The sequence below is a fragment of the Chlamydotis macqueenii genome, chromosome 23 (assembly GCF_036417535.1).
Source record: "Chlamydotis macqueenii isolate bChlMac1 chromosome 23, bChlMac1.mat, whole genome shotgun sequence".
Classification (NCBI taxonomy): domain Eukaryota; kingdom Metazoa; phylum Chordata; class Aves; order Otidiformes; family Otididae; genus Chlamydotis; species Chlamydotis macqueenii.
Window position 1 is genome coordinate 6,317,861 of NC_141578.1, and position 14,480 is coordinate 6,332,340.

The following is a 14,480-nucleotide window of genomic DNA, read 5'->3' on the forward strand; positions in this document are numbered from 1 at the left end:
CAGAGCGACCCGGTGAGGCTCCCGCTGAGGGAACGGGGGCTGCAACGCAGTTGGTGGGCTGTGCGCTGCCTTCACCCGGGGCCCACGACGCTGCTGGGGACTCGCCTCCGTCACATTGACCCCCTGGGCTCAGCGAGGAGGGGACCTGTGGCAGGACCCACACGGCCCTGGGGTGGCCCAGCCCTGTCCCCCTCCACCAGCTGGGGGCTGCGCGGCTCCCAGGCCCTTCCCTCAGCACCAGTTTCTCCCCCAGACATTTCTCCCTCTGCCTTTCCCCGAGCTGGGGGAAGCTGGACGTTGAAGCGCTACCCAAAGGCTCTCGGGGATGCCTGTGGGACGTGGCGGGACGTGCCTGCAGAGCAGTGCTGGGAGCCTGGCAGGGACCTCTGGCTGCAGCTCTCCTCCCTGCCATGATTTATAACTGCGCCTTGTGTGGAAACTCTCCTGGCCGCTCCCCAACCGCCCCAGTCCCAGCTGGGAACAGGCTGGCACAACCCGCACGCACTCCCAGCTCCAACCCCCGCCAGCCAAACCCTTCATGCCTGCGCGATGGGTGAGAACACAGAACCCTCTGTGCTGGAGAGGAGCGGGACTGAGGGTCCCAGGACGGAGACGGCCCCACGGCGGCTGGAGACGATGTCACTTTATTGGTACCTCTTGGAGAGCCAGACATGGGAGAAAGTGGTTCTGTCGAGGTTTGTACACAGCAGCAGCAGGAAACAACAACAAACAACCGTCTGGTGCAACTTTGTATCTCAGCACAACGCCAACAACCGGCTCTTGCAACATTGTATCTGGTGGGGCCCGTGGGGCCAGGGCGTGGGAAAGCCGTGAAACCCGCGGAGCGCGAGGGTCACAATCCACGGAAGGAGCCTCGCATCCTACTGGTTTAACTGGCAGGAGAAGGAGATGATGGGAGCGCAATGGAGACCCGGTTTAGGGGGAAACGCCACAGCTGACACCCAGCAAAGCTGGGGTTTAACACCCCACCTGGCAATCGTTCCAGTCCATAAATTTAAACTTATTTCTCTCAATTTAAATAACAAGTGCCTCAGGTACAACGTTTGAATTGCCTGGTTTACAACCACGTTTCAAGTGCACACAAGCAGGAATAGATATTTAAAAAAAAAAAAACTACGTATATTTGCACACTCATACACGTACATGCACATGGTGAATTTTGTGCTGCAGCTGTTCTAACCGGAGATGAGCAAGGGGCCTGAAGCGGCAATCGAAGCCGGGCTCCAGGAGCTGGTCAGACACGGCACCGCTCACCCCAAAGCTGCTAAAGACTCTGATTCTTTTTGCAAATCTCAGTCCCCCAAAATCCCCTGCGTGGGGCTGTGTCAGCTGCCCCTGAAGCTGTAGTTCTCTGGAAAATGCTGCTTGCAGCTGACCGAAGTGCACAGTGGGTTTGCAGAGGACTCCTCTCCCCTCAGCCCACGTTGAGAGCTCAGGGGTCTCCTGGAACGACTCTGCTGTGAAAGAAATGCTCGGCAGAGCAGAGAACGGAGAAACTCAGACCCAAACAGCTGTATTGATGTCAAACCCAGACTGGGTGTAGTCTATGGTATCGTGGACTTTCTTGGGGCCAACTTTGGGTTTCTTGCTCTTGCTTTCTGCCTTTGGGCACCTCTCAGCTTTGCTGTGATGGCTCTGGATGTTCCCGTGAAGTGGGAAGTAAAATGTCCCCTTGAGTTTGTTCAGCTTTTTGGGTCTCTTAGAAATTTTGGGCTGCTTGTCTTCAGGTGGAAGCCAACAAGGTTTCTCCTTGAGAAGCCTGTCTCGGTCTGGCCGAACGCTCCTCAGGAACTTCTTGAAGATGTTGGCTGTGAGGGAGAACTTCCTGCAGAGCTCCTGGGACCTGCTCATGGACAGGGAGCCTTCGCTTTTCTTATCCAGCTCTGGCAGATCCAGCCAGTTCCCCACCAAGTCTGCGAAGATGTTATCCCCCAAGACCAGCGGCTGGCGGTTCCTGCTCTGGGACATGAGGGAGGATGTCCAGTCGTGGCCATCGTCACACCCCAGGCACTCCTGGCATGCCGGCCACACCTCAGCCGTGCCCTGGCTACCGGGCTCGAATGTCCTTGGGTGGATGCGCTCTGTGCTGATGGACGTGGAGGAAGGTCCTTTTGGGTGATAAACCTCCTCGCTGCAGAGGCTCCCAAAGGAGGAGGGGGTGTCTCTAAGCTGGCTGCCCTCTGGGAGCGCAGCTGGACGAGACAAACCCACCGATTGTGGCACGGCACACGCGAGGGACGCGGGGCTGCGCTCCTCCACTGGCGCCTCTCGCCGCAGCCGCCGGTCCTGCCGCGCCCCGGGCACGTCTCTGCCGCTCCGGCAGCACTGGTGCGGCTCAGCGCCAGAAACGGTGCTGCGGCTCCCCGAGATGTCCAGCTGCTCCAAAGCAGTCTGGACCTGGAGGAGTTTCAGCTCCTGCAGCGCGCCCATCATGCAGTTCATCTGCTCGTGCAGCCCGTCTCCGACCTCCTTCATGGACAGCTGCGGAGGGAAGAAGCAGACGTTGAGTCAGTGTTCCCAGAGTGAACAAGAAAACTTTGACCAAAGGGCAGGAGAGCTGGGCTGGGCTGATTTCTGAAACATCACCTCTTCCTACCGACCACGTTTTGATGTGTCCTACCTGTACTGCATACATGGAACAGTAATGGGATTTTTATGACATTTTTCTAGGAATAAGAGGAGCTGACAGGAGGAGTGAATTTTTTTTGACCTGACAACACAAATAAATAGTTTGAGCTGCCATTAATTGCTTGGCAGAAACCCAAGGTGTAGAACTACAAATGGTTTTGGCTGCTGCCAGCTTCAGCATATTCTTCTGCTTTTGTGTCTTTTGTGCCCTGTGACAAACTGAAATCAGGAGTCAGAATAACGAACAGACGGGCCTTCCATGGAGAACCTTGTTTCTTTACCTGAAGTGCTGAAGTAAATTAAAAATAAACCCCAATAGGAATCACATCGTTACTAGATAAGTCTGCAGCTCTCATTACAGGCACCTCTCACGGGAGGACAATCAAAGACATTTCCATGCACTTGAAATTTTGTAGAAAACAACCAGCAAACTCTAACGTTACTTACATTAAACTAGCAGTTTCTTTGGTTCCCAAGCTAAGACCTCTAGTAGCAGTCCTGCTTTATCCCTGAACCCTGCTATAAAGATTTAATTTTCTACAGTAGATTTAAAATAAGCAAGTTATTTTCCAGAGCTTCTGAATTCCTCCCTCTTCTCTTTCTCTCTGTTGCTTTCTCTCTCCCATGTAGGATCTGGATCATATTCCCAAAGTGGCACCATGAAACAAATGGGCTATACTTTCCAGCAGCTGCCACTTTTTTTTTTTTAGCAGGGAGGGGGAGTGGGGAATGGGGGGGGGAGAGGGGGAGAACAGCAGGGGATGGCAGGGCTGGGGGTGAAGATGTGTCACATCGGTGTAAGGTGGTTTGCGAAGAGATTACCGCTGTCTAGGAAAAGCTTCAGCCTACGCTGTCAGAAACAAGCGTTTAAAAGGCTCGTCACAATTTTTGTACGGCAACAGATCTCAGGCTTTGGGTGAAAAATGGCAGATGCATCTTATGTTCAGCTTTACATCATCAAGCTTTACCTCCTCATTTGAACTAAATTAGTTCAATTGCTTGCTCTGTTTCCATTTCTCTAATGGATCTGACCAGCGAGAAAGAGCAGTCATCAAAAAATGGCATCGTCCAACAATCTTGCTCTGTAAGCGCAAAGCTCCCCAACAGTTTCTGACCACAAATCTCCGTTTCAGAACCCAAACCTAAAACTAGCTGGCAGATTACGATGATTTTTCAGAGCGTCACTACCCATAAACTTATTTAAGACCCGTAATGAGCACACAAGCTGTGAAGATACGGAAAATCTGCGTTTCGCTTCCTGATGATGCTATCAAGTTTCTCCAGCTATCTAATTTTTACCATCAGCGAATAAACCTCAGTTTCTGCAGACATGCAAATGACACCCCGCTTACAGACGAACCGAGCTCCTGCGTTTCCCGCACAAAACCTGGGGCCAGATGCTCTCCAAGCCTCAGACAAAACTATCACCTTACCTCTCCAGATTGGCTGTAATGCTTCTCGTCCTAACCTTTCTCGCCTTATTAATGGCAGTCTGTTTTATCTGGGGCTTTGCAAAAAGCTGGATTTGGAGCCAGCTTGGCCCCTCATTGGCCGCTTCCCACCAAATCCCCTGGCCGGCGCAGAGCTGTAATCGCGGCACGGCGAGTGACGAGGGGCCGGCGGTAACGACGGGGCTGATCAAACCCTCGGCATCTGCTGGCCGGCGCGGCTGTTCACCTCGTTGATTCAATTAACTCCCCCACGACGGGAGGTGTCGTTACAATGTGTGCCTCATCCAGCAAGGCTCTACTAAAAAATGTCATTGTCAGGGGGTTGTTTCTCCCCTTGACAAGAAGAGACCTGAGCCCCAAAAGCTCAGAATCCAGCACTTTTCCTCCTGAACAAAGGAGCTGGTTCTGCCAAACCTGGCACCAGCACCCGCCTGGGGAGCCTCAGCCGCTGGAGAAGGAGTGGAGATGTTTTCATCCGGGGAAATGCATTTACAAGCTTTGGACGCCTCTCCCCTGATGCTCGGCGCTGCCTGCGCAAGGGCTGGCCTGAGCCGTCCTCCTCGCAGAGAAATGGGTGAGAAATGGGCGCTTTTGGGACACGACTCGTCTGTCCAGTTTCAGCAACCTGCTTTGGGGTGGGACGAATCCTGCCCTCCAGACCTCAGCCTCAGTGTCCCTCTGGAAACATTGGTCCCCCCATCAGCAAGAGTTTTAAGGATCCTAAGGTTTTTAACTGCCTACAAACACCACTGAAACTTTGGGCTGTGCAAGGTAAAAACCAAAGCAAACAAACTCTCCCTGGCTTTATCTTCTGCTCTTCATGCTATCTGTTCAGCCTTTTTTACAGCGCTGAAGAGGGAAACCCAGCCCAAAGTGAAGTCACTGACTGGTGACCAAACAGTCTGCAGGGACTTGGATTTCATCCACTACTGATTACCCTGTGGTAATTAAGAGTACTCACCCTGGAGAGAAAACTGGAGAAAAAAAAAAAAAGTTTCTTCCCCAGCGTCTAACAGCCACGCTCTCCTCTCAGCCAAGAAGATCTCAGCTCTCCCAAGTTCAGACTGGCTTCTCTGGGACTCTCCGGAAAAGGAACAATCTCCCACAGAAGACAGATCACCACCCTGGCAAAGATTCAAGACTGAACTATCTGGGCTGTTAGGGGGGAAAAACGCATTTCTGCGAATAATCCAGCAGCTTGGGCTGGAGGTCGCACAGATGCTGGGGCTGCGTGGGAACTCGCGGCTGAGGGGACAGCCCTGGTGGCCTCCCCGGCTCCGTGCTCACGCTCTTCGTGTAGAAGGAACCTGAATTTGTGAGGAACTAAAGCGCAATTCCAAACAGAGCGTGAATGACACACAACCCCAGAGAGCCTTAACGTGGCACAGAGAGAGCCCCCGACTGTACTGGCTGGGGTTACGCAAGTGACATTATATAAGCCGGCCCCCGCGGGCATCAGGAGCTGCTGGGTCTCGTGCAGGGTTGTGAGCTCTAAATCCCAAACCCGTTGTTGAAGCAGTGCTGCGCTCGGTCGAGCTGCGGAGCGCAGGGGCGACAGCATTCACTGCAGAACCGTGGGTCTAGCGGAGGTCTTGCTCATCAGCGTCCTCCCTTGTACCTGCTGCTCTCCGCTCGAGGCACACAAACCCATCAGCGCTGCGGGAGACACTGGGTGTTTAACCTGAGACACTCTGTGCTTCACACAAGGGCTTGTGTGGCACCTTTGCCTCCAGGGAAAGCCAAATTACCACTACGACAACTCGCAGATGTTTATTTCTATAAAACAGTTAAAAATCAGATGCCTCAAATTGCATCTCACTATTATTCCTGAAACTTTTGCAGTCCCTAAAAACTGGCATGGAAAAGCTATAGTGTAATTCTGAACAAGCCACCACAGCCGCCTTTCATAGCAAGGCAAATATGCGCAGGGCTGAGCGCTGTCGTGACGCGTGTGTTCCACTTCAGCGCCTGGGATTCGGGGCGTGATGTTAAAAGCAAGGCACTGCCTCCGGACCAGCCCTCCCGCGAAGGGGGAGCAGGGCAGCTCTGCCTAAACGCTGCCCCAGAGCAAAGCCTGCTCAAACTACTGTCATCCTCGGCACTGAAAACTGACATGCAAAATTCAAAAGCTCTTCCAGCGCTTTCAAATGATCAACCAGGAATATTCAACATGAGGGGGAAAAAAAAACAAACAGTGAGCATCTTGCAAAACTGTCAGAGTCCAAACACTGAGTTGTTTAACACAGCAGATCTACCACTCTGAGCAGCAAAGGCATCCACCGCTCTGTAAGCCGTGCCTTTTTAGTGATTTATTCAAAATACTTATTCCCAGAACTACAGCCACAATTGGCTTACCCAGTTTAGAAATCAATGATCTTCCACCGCTGATTAACGCAGCAGGAGGACAACTTGCCTCAAGGAACAGCCCCTGGCAGTGGCTGGCATTTTATCAAATTCCAAACCAGATACCTGCGACCTGCAAATGAGGCAGATTTCACTTGTCACTTCCCACTTCACAGGGTAAATAAGTAACTTTTTAAAGCCGCCCTGGGAACGAATGTTCTGCTATCCCAGTTCTCAGAACTCAGTTCCGGTCAGCGCCCGCGCGCCGCAGCTGCCTGTGCTCCCAGCCCATCCGCACATCTGGCCGGCCCTGGGCTGCAGCAGCTCTGTGATGCCGGCGGGGGAAAAGGGAAACGCCAGCGAACGCACCACGGCTTTTGGCTGAGCACAGAGACCTGACAAGAAGGGCTCTGAGCGTGTTTGTCGCAATGAGGAGGAAGACAGCTGTCCAGCTCTGAGGTAAAAGAAAGGCAAAGAGAGGAAGTTATTGCTAAGAGCACAGTAAAACAAATGGCAAAGAGCAGCTCCCAATAACAGTGCTGATGGGCAACAGAACAGCAGCAAACAATTGGTATTTAAAGAGGATGACATAATACGGACCAAAATTATTTTAGAACTGCTGAGCTGATCATTGTTTCTGTGTTTTCCTTTGGGTCACTAACTGGATTAATCTTCAGCAAGCCTGCAATTGTGGCTGGGCAGAACTCTTCAGCGCGCGCTGCAGGGTGCACAGAGCTGCTCTCCAGCTCGGTGTCGCACCTTGCTTTTCCTTCCCTTGATGGATGCCAAGGGCCTGCAGTCATCTTTTTGTCCTTGCATTTTATCCCAAGGATTTCAAGTCTCTTTTTAACCTCTTGTCTTTCCAGACTACTTTAGGTGTGAATTGGGATGCTAACTGCAAGCTCACAATTTTTCTGAAAGAGGAAGGATGCTGAAACTTTACCAAAGCTTTTTTTCCGATAGTTTAAAGGATCTTAAACAGATGTTAACCGTGAAAGACATGGTTCATATCACTCAATTAACCATCTTCCTTACTGAATTGCCTTCCTTTCCCTTGCAATGGAACTGTTCTGTGCTTCCCGATCACACTTGCTGCGTTTAAAGGCAAATTAGAAAATCCATTCTCTACAACCAGGAAACTAACGGGCCAAGAAGAACTCCAGCCTTCAGACCCTTACAAGCCAGCGATAAGAGACCACGAGCCTCAGCGCACAGACTGACCATTGAGGATGATGGTTAAAAGCGTTGGCTTTCAGCCCAGTGATCTGCTTCACCGGGGATCTGGTCTGTAACGTTCCTGGGAGTCTAAAAAAAATCCACCATCATCTTTAGGAGTCTTCTCTGGAAATAAACAAGTGGACAAAGCCCATAACTGCTTCTTCTCTCCCCAGGTTTTATGTGACGGGACATCCACTGGCAGTTACTCTTTGCACCTTTCCTTAAGGCAACACCAAGGAGCGAGATTCTGCAATTCCCGCCCGCGTTTCCAACGCTGACTCCAGCAGCAATGGACAAAGCCACGCTTAGAGGGACCATTTTATCGGCAGAGACACCAAGGGAGCTGCTTTTCTACCTGTTGGAGTTGGGAGCGGTGGCGTTAGCCCTTCAGGTCTGTCATTTGTGCCTTCACTGCAAATCACAAGAGCTGTCCCCCAGAAATAGCAATAATGAAAATACTGCAGAGTCCTTTCCGAGCATGACACAGTTACGGGAATAGGACCCAGGGCGAGACAAAGAGTAAAAATAATTGGCTGCGTTTTTCACTCAGACCAAATGTTCTGTTCCTGCAAGATATTCATAGCAAGAAACATTGTCTACCAGGACACGAATTAATGTAAGAGGGGAATCAGACTCTATCAGACTCAATAATGTGATGCATTTATGACGGATGTGCAGGGAGAACATTCAAAAGCTCAAGTCAGAGCAGTGCTTTTTGTTTTAAACATCTACTTTAATACTCTTTCTCCTAGAAAAAAAAAAGCAACAGAAAGCCCAGAACTCTCCTGTATTCCTCAAGAAAGACCAAAACATGCAATGTAAAGTTACAGCTAATTTCACTCTGACCCCTCAGAGCCACACAAACCCCCGTGCAAGATCCATCTGCCCCAGGAACTCGCCCGTCCCTGGCTAGATAACCAGTGATCATTCTCTCTTATTGTGGAAAAGCCTTGAAACCCCAATCCCATGGTCTGCACGCCGATGTTGCTATGTATAAATGCAAACAATCCCCGTGTCAGAAAGTTTACGGAGGTAATGCCATCTGCAGCGTGAGACGCGGAAATGAAATTCCTCTCTGCTAATCCCCGAGCAAGACAATTCTTGTTAAATCTGATCTTTCAGCTGAGATAACATTCTGTAAAAGCAGACATCATATTTCTGTGCCTCAGAATGATGTTTGCAGACTCTGAATCCAGCTGATAAAGTCAAGAGGACTTTTAGGATGGGGATTAACTGCAGTAATGGAAGATTCCCAAGCTCTGTGGCACATTTCACAACCGCCCTACAAAGGACAGACGACAGGAGTGAAGAAGCACAACTTATTCCACGCCAGGCCCGCAAACCAGCTCTGCATATTCTCACAAACCACACTGCACCATAAATCTCCAGGGGCTTCCCAGAGGAGGTGAACAAGGTCTTCTGTATTTTCTGTGTACGGAGCCTGAGGGGCAGAGGGCTGGCACGGCTCATCCAAAACTGCTCACAGGTTGGGGCCAGCACCGGGATGAGGAGCCCGGCGTGGGCAATCACTGCGACTGGAGAGCTGCCCCCGACCCCGCACTGGCGGGGATGAGTGGCTGTGTCAGCTGAGGCTCTCCTGGCTGCGGAGCATTTGCACAGGGAAGCTTCTGAATGAATTCCAATCAAAGGGACACCACACATGCCAGGAACTATCAGCTTACAATGGAAAACATGCGACGGGAACAGGAGATCGCTCACTGACTGGAACGGGTCGGGTTCACGCTTGGGAGTGTGGCAGAGCCTTCCCAGAGGGAACGCAAGGACCGGTGTAAACACGCCCGGACCCACGCTCACCCGTGACCGGTCTGGCAAAGCATGGTGTGATCGCGATGCACAGGCTGCGCGCTGAAACGCTGGGGCACACAGGCAGCCCAAACCAAGCACGCGGTTCTTTAAATATGGTTTTAATACACAAAGCAGGAAAGACAAATCAGAGCTGGAATCCTCGAATCCCACACTGGTGGGGGATAGAGTTGCACTTGAAGATAACCTTTCCTTGGGAACTGGGAGCTGTGCCAATGTCTGCTCTTTTTTGAGAAAATCCCCTCCCCAAAACCAGCCAGAGGCTGCAGTAGTTTACACCAAGACAAACTAAATTTCTGTTAACCAAACAGCCTCTAACTTCCACGTGTCACGCTGCCCAGCCTCAGCAAGCCTGGTTCCTCAACCAGGAACCCGACACCCCCTCTGCCGCTGAGCAGTCCCTCTGTGCACCCAGAGCTGCTCCTCGGACACGGCGCAAACCACCGTACTTCTAAACGCACAACACTGCCCCGGGACCGCGCTCCCGCTTCGCTGCGCTTGGGGTGGCTCATTGTCTCGCTCTGGCCACGTCCTTCCCACCGCTTCTCCCGCGTGATGCTCGGTTCCGGTGCATTTAGCGTCTGGAGGCATGACCTGCCCAGTAACGAAGAAAGTGGTAAAGCAGCAGGGTCAAGAGGTGCCGTTCCCACTCACCATTCCACGCAGATGGTCCCAGCTGTCTATCGCGCTGCTTGCTGGTCTTTAAAGAAACACGGATCTATTTTAATTCCAGGCAACCCAGACAGTACGGGTTTTTAAAAGCTGTTCTTGCTCAGGATATCATTTATGGTTGTTTTAACGAACAACCTCCCACCTTCACCAAACGCGACCCACAGCTTGCTCAGGCTGCTGATGGAAGGAAGGGTTTCTGGCAGGGTGCTGGAAGGCAGAGGGTCTCTCCATGCACGTCTGTGCTCCCAACAGCTCCAGCACCGTGCTCCGATACCCTGGAACTGCTTGTTAAAAGGAAGTTTTAAAGTTTGAGTAACAAAAACTGGGGGGGTCGGAGGGGGAAAGAATGTGACTAGTAAAGCCCAAATGGGTGAAGATCCAGGCTGGTCTCAGTGCAGTCACAAGTAGTCCTCCTGAAGGTGACAACTGCCCCTTCCCAGATTTTTAAGCCAAGCATATACAGAAATCTTTGCCAGGCTAAGGTCTTGGTTTATTAATACAATAAAACTTGTCGCATTTTTACAATTTTAAAAAACCCCATTACTGTGTTATAGCAAGGGTATGAAGAAAACCAGAATGTTCTTATTTTACATTGTTTTTGTTTGTTTTCACATTAAACATGAGGGATCTGCCTTCCTTTTGAATACATTCAAAGTCTTCAGAAGTTCTGTTGTGCGCTACAAAACGGGTGTCCCAGACTGACAATGTTTAGGCTTCTATACAAAATAGTGCTCAGATAATGGAGCTGACTGGTCAGGTGGGGAAAATTCTCATCCGAAGTGTGCTCTTGTGAAAGTTACTCTTTTTGCCCACCTCACCTTCCAGCTCGGTCAAGCTTCAGAGATCTTCCAGAGCCTACTGTACGTGCCCTGCTTTACAGTTTGCGTTTCATTCATTGCGCCCAGCATGCCGAACCCAGCGGCTCTCCCTTTCCTTTGTTTTAGTTTGTGCTGTTTGCCAGGGAAACACGGGTAAGGCCCGCAGGTGGGACGTCGCCGCTCGCTGCTGCGTTTGTCCCGGGCGAAGCGCTGGGCCCAGCCCGTGTCCGCACGCGTGCCCGGTGCGCGGGGCACGGCTCTGAACTCTGCCTGGCCCTGTACGGACTGGGACGGGGCTGCTTACAGGCGAGATGTTCCCATAACGCAGGCAGGACAGCGATGCCATAGCCCCCGCTGTAAAACCCATTAGCACAAATACCGAAATCAACGTCCCACTGAGCCCTAAACTGGGAAGCTTTTGTGCAATCGGAAACTTCATCCCTGGGTTCTGCTCCCCTTGCCCTCCCCTTTTGTCCTCCCTGCCCCTTTCCCTGCCCAGGGCACGGCCGGGGGGCCCGGCTTGGGCACTGCCCCTTCTCCCCACCACCCCCAGCGACCCCCGGGGTGCCGAGGCCTCGGCTGGGGGGGCCCGGCGAGCGAGGGCACTGGTGGAGCGGGAGGCAGCGGAAACAGCGCTGGGCTGTGAGAAAGGGGTTTTCTGACAGAAGTGCTGTTTTCAGAGAGCGGCAGGCGCGCTCCCTTCGCATCATTTCGCTCCCCGTAAATAAGTTCCTATCAGAGATTTCTGTGAATGTTGCTCCGATTTCCGCTCTCCGCTGGCATCCCCGCAGCCGCCGCGACCCCCGCGCCCCGTTTCTCCCCCGCGGGCGAAGGGACCGGTGCCGAGGGGGCGCGGGGACCCTGACCCCCCCCCGGCCGGGCCCGGCTCTGCCCCTCCCGGGCTGCGGCGGAGCCCTCTCCGCGCCCGGGGCTGCTCCCCCCGCCCCGGGTGAGGGGACCCCCCCCCCGCACCCCCTTACCAGCTCCTGCCTCAGCCGGCGCAGGTGCTGCTCCATGGCCCGGCTCAGCTCGGCCGCGCCATCCCCGCGCCCCGCCCGCCGGGGAGGGGAGGGGGCCGGGATGGCCGGGGGGCGGCACCGGGGGCGGCGGGGCAGAGCCCAAGCCAGCCCAGCCCAGCTCAGCCCAGCCCAGCCCAGCCCGCCCCGTCCCGTCGGGCGGCCGCGCCGGGGACCGGCTGCCCTCGTCCGGAGCTGCTTCTGGGGGGGTGCGGGGGTCTCATCCCCTCGGCCGGCCCCGGGGTCTGCGGGTCCCGGTGAAAAAGCCAGAGAGGGCTCTGGCAGCAAAGCCAGCGCCCGGTGCCGGGGCTGTGCGGGGAAGGGTCCCGTCGCCCCGCGGTGGGGGGCGGGGGGTCCGGCGGTTCGCTCTGTCGGGGTCTCCGTGCTGCGAATTGCCCCGCAGAGCCAGACCACCCCGGCCACGCAGGGATTAACCTGCGCGGGTACCCCCTGGCTCCTGGGGCATGTCACGAGTGGCCCCCGGCCCCGAGGGGGATGTCACGAGTGGCCCCCGGCCCCGAGGGGATGTCACGGGTCAAGGGTTGGCATTCTTCCGAGTTTCTCGTGTGTGTATATATAAACACACATATAAAGTTCTCAGCTCCTGTGCAAAATGCGCTGTTTGGATGGTACGCGCTGAGTCTCCGCAGTGGGTTAGCAAGGCTTGTCTGAATCCTTCTGCAATGGTGAAGAACTGGATAGGATGAGAAATACTGCTTTGTGTTTTCACATTTGGGATGAAAAATGTAATTACTTGCTTTTTCCTGTAAATGAGAGTATTGACAGACTGGCTAAAATCTTTGCCTTTCCGGGTCTTTTCTTTTTGAAGGAAAACATTTTTTTTATAGTTTGTAATCAAGTTTTGTTTGTTTGTTTGTAGAAAACAACCTTGGTGTTTTTGAAAGCTGACCTTTGTGTCAAAATCCAATTTCAAGAAGAAATTTGCTGTCTGCCCTTCCGTGTATGTTTGGAAACGCTCTAGAGTTAACAGCTATCGACCCTTCCAGCATCATCTCGTTTATTGTTGGTCAAAATCTCCTGGCTTCTCGCTCGTGTCAGGGTTCCCATTTCCTGTCTATTAAGGAAACACGACAATTGCACCTCTCTTCAAGGATCGGGATACGTGGGGCAGTAAACGGTATTACAGAAATGACCTTATCAAAAAGTTAATCACTTCTAACGCGGTGTGCTACGATGTGAGCGGGATACCTGCCCGTCCTGAATCTTTCTTAAAGCCCGAGCCAGCTAGCCCAGCTCTGTTTTTTTTTTCTTTAAATCTGGCTGGATTTGTTGGCCAGCTGGTTGTTCCCCACGGCCCAGGGTCGGGGTCTGGCCGTCCCCAGCCCACCCAAGCATATCAAGTGTCATATGGCAGGTTTGAACAGCCAGTCAGTGGTAAAAAATCAAAAAGACGGCACCATGTGGAGGCTACAAGCTGAAAGGCCTGCCTCCGCCAATTATTAATAGCGCAGGGAATGACCCAACTTCCCTTTCCTCTTTCTGTGCCCCAGACAAGGATCAAGAAGAGCCACAGCCTCAGAGTCCAGGTTTCTGTGTGGCTTGGGTGGCTCAGGGCCTTTATTTCTGCTCTGCTACTGGTACCATGTTTTTATAATTCATTGTATTATCTGAGTTCTGTAAAGGAATACACAGACACTGCTTCTTCCTTGCGGCATGGCACTAAAGCTGAAATACGATGGCATTTTCTCTCCACATTTGTAATACATGGACCTCGGTTCAGCTGGTCTGAGCTGAAAACTGGCCATCAGCTTAATTTATCTAAGGTAGCTGTGAACATCAGTATTTTTGGGTATTCTTTTACATTTGGTAGGAAATAGACTGAGGGCAGGCATCAAGAGGCAAGGACTTCTGTTCTCCTGGGGTTACCGTGGCTAGACAGGCTGCTGATGGGCACTGTAGCTTTGGCATCTTGAAAAACTGCACGAAACCAGACCAGGGATTATCCCAGGCACAGGATGCTCTCCCCAGCATTTTCTTTACAATACCATGTTTTTAAAAAATCCTATCACTCCTGAATTTGTTTGAACTGATGCTTTTCATAGTGCTTTGAATATTCTAGTAGAAAAGAGACACAAAAGATACACATGGATATTTGAAGCATCAAATCTAAGTTAAACAGTATTATATTTTCCAGCACGTCTGGCATTCAGGAGGCCAGCTGCACACGTAAACGGCAACTGGCAGATGCTGTGTTCCAGAAGGCTCCTGAAACGCTTGCAAGGCACTAAACGGTGCAATCTGCCGGCAGATGAACAGGGAAGAGTTTTTAGCCTCTGTGTGGCTCCAGTTTAAGGTCATCTTTTTGATCCGCTTTTTCAGCCTCCGGGGCTGCTCATGTCCCGCGAGGCTGATAAAGGAGTTCATGAGCGTAGACGAAAGAAAAGACCAGAATATTCATGCGCTCCAAACTCCTGGGAACTTGCAAGAGAACAGAAAAATCTGAAATATTTTTTTCAGTAGGATTTCCC

General features: G+C 52.3%; 1 protein-coding gene across 1 annotated transcript; it reads right to left on the reverse strand.

Moving 5' to 3' along the window:
* Nucleotides 1–628: 628 nt before the first annotated feature.
* Nucleotides 629–12,016, reverse strand: INKA2 (inka box actin regulator 2). Its single transcript, XM_086765723.1, has 2 exons — nt 11,956–12,016; nt 629–2,502 (listed from the first exon to the last, which is right to left on the reverse strand). Exons 1-2 carry the CDS (start codon nt 11,989–11,991, stop codon nt 1,519–1,521), a joined length of 1,020 nt encoding a protein of 339 aa, XP_086621849.1. The 5' UTR covers nt 11,992–12,016; the 3' UTR covers nt 629–1,518.
* Nucleotides 12,017–14,480: the final 2,464 nt, after the last annotated feature.

Coding starts and splice junctions, on each gene's coding strand:
- INKA2 (XM_086765723.1), bottom strand. CDS start 11,991: ATGGAGCAGCACCTGCGCCGGCTGAGGCAGGAGCTG. Junction 2,503..11,955: donor GCCGGCTGAGGCAGGAGCTG/GTAAGGGGGTGC, acceptor TTCCCTCCGCAG/CTGTCCATGAAGGAGGTCGG.